General features: G+C 41.9%; 1 protein-coding gene across 2 annotated transcripts; it reads left to right on the top strand.

Annotated features, from left to right (window-relative positions):
- Positions 1-385: 385 nt before the first annotated feature.
- On the top strand, positions 386-8,353 carry LOC105027959 (T-cell-specific surface glycoprotein CD28). 2 transcript variants are annotated; one of them, XM_010900361.5, is made up of 5 exons: positions 386-518; positions 665-762; positions 3,566-3,916; positions 5,048-5,184; positions 8,155-8,353. In XM_010900361.5, coding segments are annotated over exons 1-5 (696 nt in total). In that variant the 5' UTR covers positions 386-516; the 3' UTR covers positions 8,263-8,353. The 2 variants fall into 2 exon arrangements, with proteins under 2 accessions (XP_010898663.1, XP_010898664.1); XM_010900362.4 differs by having other exon boundaries at positions 5,048-5,203.
- The last annotated feature ends 169 nt before the right edge of the window (positions 8,354-8,522 follow it).

Here is an 8,522-nt window from a genome sequence, read left to right as displayed (position 1 = left end):
AAAAAGTATAACAACACTCAATAGTAAAAAGTATAACAACACTCAATAGTAAAAAGTATAACAACACTCAATAGTAAAAAGTATAACAACACTTAATAGTAAAAAGTAAAGCAACACTCAATAGTAAAAAGTATAACAACACTTAATAGTAAAAAGTATAACAACACTTAATAGTAAAAAGTATAGCAACACTCAATAGTAAAAAGTATAACAACACTTAATAGTAAAAAGTATAACAACACTTAATAGTAAAAAGTAAATTCCCACAACAGAGAAACTATATTATCAATCATGCCGTTGCAACCTCACTTACTCCCTCTCTCTTACTCACTCCCCGTCTGATGCCATTTACAACCTAACCTCATACCGCAGTTTTTTGCAGGGGTTTTGTGCAGAAAAGAGTGCAAAGGAGAGGTGTTAGATTCCGACTAACTGAATTAAAAACCTGTTTATGATGTAAATGTACAGGAACACAATGACATTTACACTGTGAAGAGGACAATATAAGGAAAGACAATGTAAGTACACAAACACCCAGACAAATTGCAAATGCATAATACAACATTATTATATAAACATTATACTATCCAATTAATCTGGGGTAGAAAGTCTGTCTCCTCCCAACGCATGTTGTCAGTTCTTGTCTGCTTCACTATCACTTAAGGAATCTGAAAATCAAGATGGAGATCAACCTGTGTATTACAGTCTTCGTGATGTTCTGTTCTCTGGATGATGTATTTACTGAACATCTTGACTGCAAAGGTATGAATGAATTTTGATTAAATGAGTTGATTAAATGGAGGAAATGTAAAGTTTGTCAACAGATCTTGTGATAGTTATTTATCTAAATGGTGATGACATATATGTACAAAACATTTCAGCCTTTTTTCCTAAATGTATTTAAAAATGTATACATACGTGTCGATTTTGTCCAAATGTATTTTACCGTCAGACAAGCTCTCTTTACAATATGCATTTTGTATAGAAAATACATTGCATAATGTATTTTGAAGTGTGTAATATGTATTGAAAAATACATCTATATATTTCTTATGTATTTTCCAATCCATTTTCAAATGCATGTAGAACATTGCACCAACGTTCGTTGGACCACCTTCAGCTCTAATTATGGTGGATTTGTTTCTGAAACATTCATTTCTGTCCGGTGTTTCATTCATTTTTGGCTGAGATCTTTTATTGACAATGGGAGAGTCAAACCATTCTGGAATGTATTTCCAGCACATGTGAAAATAATTCTTCATGAACCCTGAACCAATCGTGGACACTTTGAGCCCGATGATGTGGACATTTGTAATGGACCAATCAGATGCTGTGTTATACTTGTCATGGGAACAGGGTACACATTGCGACAAATGCTTACCTGTTGGATACTTAATGACAATGCAGCACAATAGTTGATTAGATTAGATTCAACTTTATTGTCATTGAACAGTACAAGTACAGTACCACAAAATGCAGTTAGCATCTAACCAGATGTGCAAATAGAGGAGGGCAGAAAATGTACAAGTATTAAGTAAATGTATATTACCAGTGGAATGTGTTGATGTGCAATGAAGGCAAATGCAGTACAAATGGCAATACTAAATGTGCCATAAGGCAAATAGAGGAGGGCATAAGATTTAGAAGTATTTCCAAGTATAAGGTATATGTATATTACCAGTGGAATGTGTAGATGAGCAACACTTAATGTGCAATAATAAATAGAGAAGGCCAGAAAAAGTATTAGGTAGAGTGATACCCTAACACTGTCAGCCAATCAGAGTGATACCCTAACACCGTCAGCCAATCAGAGTGATACCCTAACACCGTCAGCTAATCAGAGTGATACCCTAACACCGTCAGCCAATCAGAGTGATATCCTAACACCGTCAGCCAATCAGAGTGATACCCTAACACCGTCAGCTAATCAGAGTGATACCCTAACACCGTCAGCCAATCAGAGTGATACCCTAACACCGTCAGCTAATCAGAGTGATACCCTAACACTGTCAGCCAATCAGAGTGATACCCTAACACCGTCAGCCAATCAGAGTGATACCCTAACACTGTCAGCCAATCAGAGTGATACCCTAACACCGTCAGCCAATCAGAGTGATACCCTAACACCGTCAGCTAATCAGAGTGATACCCTAACACCGTCAGCCAATCAGAGTGATACCCTAACACCGTCAGCCAATCAGAGTGATACCCTAACACCGTCAGCTAATCAGAGTGATACCCTAACACTGTCAGCCAATCAGAGTGATACCCTAACACCGTCAGCCAATCAGAGTGATACCCTAACACCGTCAGCTAATCAGAGTGATACCCTAACACTGTCAGCCAATCAGAGTGATACCCTAACACCCGTCAGCCAATCAGAGTGATACCCTAACACCATCCGTCACTCAGAGTGATACCCTAACACCCGTCAGCCAATCAGAGTGATACCCTAACACCGTCAGCCAATCAGAGTGATACCCTAACACCAGGGCCAACATAACTTTGTTAAAGCTACATTATAGGATTTGTTCAGTAAAAAAACTAAACATTACGTGCCGGTGGAATGTCATTCTATCATTTGTGTTGAAAACAGGTAATTAAAACACCTTTGAATGTGGCCTAGTTATGAATTAAAGCATTAAAAAATAAAATGTTTATGACTTGGACAGTCATTTAATTACTATTAATCCATTTTTTGGCCTGTGGTTTGGCTCCTAAATGTTAAATTCTGTCCCGGGCCCTGTCATTCCTGTCGGCGTCCCTGGTTGTTCGGGATACAAATGGTATTTTCAAAATGGCGTGCAAACGAGGCAAATGAAGGAGCGATGTATTAAGGTAGCATGTGCACCCAGGATGCAGAGATGACCTCAAAGTAGACGAGTGTGTGTAACAACTGTAAAAATGCAAGCACAATGGCAATTCTAAATGTGTAAAGAGGCAAATTTAATGTACAAGATGCATGTGCTACTGAAATGCAGGAATACCAGCAGTGATGTTGAAAACTTCCATTATCAGACTTTGCAAGGCAGTGTCAGAGTAGTACAAGGGAGTAGTGCAACAAGGACCAGAGCGGCAGGGGGGTTATGTTTAGTGATGGGTCACAGAGTTCAGCACGGTCACAGTAGATGGAAAGAAACTGTTCCTGAGCCTGCTGCAGCGGGAATGAAAAGACCTGTACCACCTGCCTGATGGTAGGAGGGCAAACAGTTTGTGGCCTGGATGTGAAGGGGCCCTGCTGACGCCGCGTGCCCTGTGCAGACACCACTGGCACTGGAGGTCCACCCGTTGCAGGGCCTTCCGGTCGGCTATGGAGCAGCTGCTAAAACACACTATGGCACGGTTTGTCAGAATGCGTCACAGTGAAAAGCGAATAAAATTAAGTAAATAAAATAAAAAGGGTACATTTAACAGGTCATGAAAACTCCACCAAAGTGTGGAGAAGTCAAAGATTTAAGTATCCTTTTTCTGACACGTGGTGTCACCGCTTCACAATACCAGTTCAGGTCAGGTCATGATTGCAAAAAGAACTTGTCCTGATTGACTGACCTGTTTCTCCATGCAGCAAGAGCAATGTACATCCAGCATGTGGTTCCACACAGCCAAGTATCCATCGCCTGCCCCAACTTGACCGGGTATGATCTCAGGTTCCATCTACTGGGTTCCGTGCACGAGAACAGCGTTACAATTCACACCACTGAGCTCAATGAGACTAAGGAGCAGAACCGAAACCACACCGGAACCAATCGTCAAGAAACCTTTGTCCAGTTCGGGCAGGTTGAACCGGCCCTGAACCAGAACCTGTCCAACCGCTACGTGTTCACGGTCAATGGAACAGGCCTGTACAGCTGCAAGGCAGAGAAACTGTGGCCTCCACCATATAAAGAGGACAGTGTTGAGACTCTGCTGATTGAAGGTAAGGGACTTCATTTTGATAACTTTAGGTATGACGTGGTGTACCATCTCACTTCCCGGGCACACCTGATCACAACTGATAAATTTTTTTTATTGTTTTTTGTGAGTCTGATACTTACATGGGTATCCGACGGAGACAGACAGTGGGATTATGCCCTTCAATTCTAAATGAAGCCCCTGGCAGTGGGATTGTGCCCTTCAATTCTAAATTAAGCCCCCGGCAGTAGGATTATGCCCTTCAATTCTAAATGAAGCCCCCGGTAGTGGGATTGTGCCCTTCAATTCTAAATGAAGCCGCTGGCAGTGGGATTGTGCCCTTCAATTCTAAATGAAGCCCCCGGCAGTGGGATTATGCCCTTCAATTCTAAATGAAGCCCCCGGTAGTGGGATTATGCCCTTCAATTCTAAATGAAGCCCCCGGTAGTGGGATTATGCCCTTCAATTCTAAATGAAGCCCCTGGCAGTGGGATTATGCCCTTCAATTCTAAATGAAGCCCCCGGTAGTGGGATTATGCCCTTCAATTCTAAATGAAGCCCCCGGTAGTGGGATTATGCCCTTCAATTCTAAATGAAGCCCCTGGCAGTGGGATTGTGCCCTTCAATTCTAAATGAAGCCCCCGGCAGTGGGATTATGCCCTTCAATTCTAAATGAAGCCCCCGGCAGTGGGATTATGCCCTTCAATTCTAAATTAAGCCCCCGGCAGTGGGATTATGCCCTTCAATTCTAAATTAAGCCCCCGGCAGTAGGATTAAGATCTTCACGTTGATTGGACATGGCTTCACAACCCCTTCCAGACTCATCAACTGTCTTTTATCTCAGACAGGTATTTTGATCTTGGCGTAACGTCAAGAAATGTCTTTGTGCCCTGAAAACGGGGGAGACTCACAGCTAATAAACGATTGGAATCCCAAGCCAGTTTTCCCAACCCCACGCACTGTTCCATTTATATGTTTCTTTGAGATGTCCTTTTTTATATCCAGCACTCCTCAGTGAAGTGGCAAACTGGGAGGAAGCAATCGTCTTTATTGTGCTGACATCTGCACAACCTTCTTGAACTGTGACACAAGACCAGCTTGGCTGATTGACTTGTAAGTAATGGTTGGCTCACTGCGCATTCTGATTGGTTCACAGATGAGCAGTGTTCGGGGCACCAAGACCCACTGGCCAAACAGAATTGTGCAGATGACCCCAGACGCCTCCTCCTGTGGCTACTGGTGGCATGTGGGCTCCTGACTGTATACAGCATCATAGCCACCACCATCATCTGGGTGGGTCCTGAACTATGAGGTATACATCCCAAATGGCACCCTAGTCCCTGTGTAAATGTAGTGGACAGATCTTGAACAGGGCCCGGGGGGAATGTGCAACGTACGGCAACATGCGATGGAAATTTAGCTACAAAGGAGTCATGACAGGATTTTGAATGTACACCGATCGGCCATAATATTATGACCATTGACAGGGAAAAACACTGCCGAAAGCTCCTACAATGAGAACATGACCATCAGAACTGGACCACGGAGCAATGGAAGAAGGTGGCTTGGTCTGATGAATCACGTTTTCTTTTACATCACATGGATGGCCAGGTGCGTGTGCATCGCTTACCTGGAGAAAACATGGCACCAGGATGCATTATGGGAAGGAGGCAAGCTGGTGGAGGCAGTGTGATGCTTTGGGCAATGTTCTGCTGTAACTTTGACACGGACCACCTACCTAAGCATTGTTGCAGCCCATGTGCACCCTTTCATGGCAACGGTATTCCCTGATGGTATTGGCCTCTTTCAGCAGAATAATCCACCCTGCCACAAAGCAGAAATTGTTCAGGAATGGTTTGAGGAGCACAACAATGAGTTCAAGGTGTTGACTTGGCCTCCAAATTCCCCAGATCTCAAACCAATCAAGCATCTGTGTGATGTGCTGGGCAAATGGGTCCGATCCATGGAGGCCCCACCTCACAACTTACAGGACTTAAAGGATCTGCTGCTAACGTCTTGGTGCCAGATACCACAGCACACCTTCAGAGGTCTAGTGGAGTCCATGCCTCGACGGGTCAGGGCTGTTTGGGTGGCAAAAGGGGGACCTACACAATATTAGGCAGCTGGTCATAATGTTATGGCTGATCGGTATGATAACACTTCATTTTGAGAGTTCTGAATGTCCATTTGTAGATATTCTACAGCCCTATCCTATGCTAACTTTAACCCCTTTATCATGAACCTAACCCTAACCTAAAAATGACTCTAAACCTCACTGTGACCATAGATAGCAGTTGCTATGGAACAGATGTGTTTATAGTGCGGCTAGATCTATAGGTGGACATGAAGTGTAACCAAATCTATATCTACAACCCCGTTTCCAAAAAGCTGGGATGCTGTGTACAATGCAGGTGAAAAGAGAATGCAATGATATGCACATCATTTAATCCCTATATTTACTTGAAAAGAGTACAAAGACAACTTGATGCAACTTTGTTGATGCAACTTTTCAAAAAAATTTAGACAGGGGCATGTTTACCACTATGATGCATCACCACTTCTTTTAACAATACACTATAAGCATTTGGGAACTGAAGAGATTAACAAGGCCTTCCCTGAAAAAGCCATAGTCTGGATGGCAACATGTTGCTCCAAAACCTGTCAGCATTAATGGGGTATTGACAGATGTGCAAGTCACCCATGCCATGTTCACTAATGCACCCCCATACCATCACGGATGCTGACATTTGAACTGTGTGCTGATAAGAATCCAGATGGTCCCTCTCTTCTTTAGTCCAGAGGACACAGGGTCCATGATTCCCAGAAATAATTTAATAATTCTGATTTGTCAGACCAAAGGACTGTTCTCCACTTCACCTCAGTCCATCTTAAATGAGCTCGGGCCCAAAGAAGGTGGCAGTGTTACTGGTTCTTGTTAATATATAGTTTCATCTTTGCATGGTAGAGTTTTTACTTGCATTTATGGATGCAGCGTCGTACTGTGTTCATAGACAATGGTTTTCAGAAGTGTTCCTGAGCCCATGCAGTGATTTCCACTACAGAATCGTGTCTGTTTTTAATGCAGTGCCGTCTGAGGGCCCGAAGATCATGGCCATCCAATGGGCCTTGTCCCTTGCATAGAGAGATTTATCGGGATTCTCTGAATCTTTTAATAATATTATGTACCATAGATGATGAGATTCCCAAAATCTTTGCAATTCCACTTAGAAATGTTTGCCTGCTCAGTCTTTCACAGAGTGGTGAACCCCTTCCCATCTTTACTTCTGAACAACTCATCCTCTCTGGGATGGTCTTTTATACCCAATCATATTACTGATTTGTTGCCAAATAACCTAATTAGTTGTCAGATGTTCCACCTGTTCTTTTGCATTACACAACATTTCCAGTCTTTTGTTGCCCCTGTCCCAGCTTTTTTAAATGTGTTGCTGGCATAAATTCAAAGTGGGCATATATTTTTCAAGAAACAGTAACATTTCTCAGTTTCAGCATTTGATTTGTTGTCTTTGTACTATTTTCTATGGAATGTAGGGTTTAAATGATTTGCACATTCTTAATTTTTTTTTACATTATTTACATTTTTGGAAACGGGGTTGTATTTTATTAATTAAATATGTCAGTCAATAGGGACTAGGGTGCTGTGTGGGACCAGATGAATCACTACAAAACAACTGTACTAACATGATGTACTGTACTAACATGATGTACTGTACTAACATGATGTACTGTACTAACATGATGTACTGGATTCATTGTACTGTACCCTGATGATTGTTAATGTCCACACTGCCTACATTTAAAGGGATTGTTTGTCGAATTATCGTATTTAGATGAAAATCATAATCCACAATACCACAACTATTTACTTCTGCCTTAGCCTGGAGGTAGCGAAGGACTGGAATTAGCACTGTCAACATGATTTAATCTAAACTGTTCAACAGTTTTAACAAAAGATACCTTGGCAGGCCACTGTGGCATCACAGATTTAATCAACCGCTTCTTAAATAAAAGGAAACAACAAAGTCTAAGATACCAACCACTGTGAAATCTTTAGCTCAACAACCACCTTCACAACTCACAAACCAGGGGGTAAAGCATCCTCTAGCCCTCTTACCAGCGCCATCTTATTGACTGTAATTCATGTGAAATTGCCTACATTCCCAGTGAAGTCCTCTGTCTCAGGTAAATAAGCATAAATACACATACTCTAACGGTAATGGGCCAATGTATTTTATCTACTCACAGAGGAAACTGAAGAAGGAAACGTCTGTCCAGAGCGTTTATATGAATGTGACACCTGCCGAGAGGAGAGGACAGAATAGAATTCAGCAACCGGCCATTGGGAGATTCTGACCAACATCAATCAGTCAATCTATGAAGTCCCACCAATCAACCAATATTTGTTTTTATTATTAAACAATCAAATAAAACTGAGATTGATTTAGACATTAGATGTGTGTGTACTGCTTTTATCGGACTTCTAAAAGGCACAAGCAGGGCATGAATGCACCAAGTTCAGATTCCATTGTACTGTACTCTCTTCTAGAAATGTCTATAGATTCCATGACCACATTAAGAACCACTGAAAAGGAGGTAAAATATTGCCCCATTTG

The sequence above is a fragment of the Esox lucius genome, chromosome 20 (assembly GCF_011004845.1).
Source record: "Esox lucius isolate fEsoLuc1 chromosome 20, fEsoLuc1.pri, whole genome shotgun sequence".
NCBI lineage: Eukaryota > Metazoa > Chordata > Actinopteri > Esociformes > Esocidae > Esox > Esox lucius.
This window is presented reverse-complemented; position numbering and strand designations above follow the sequence as displayed.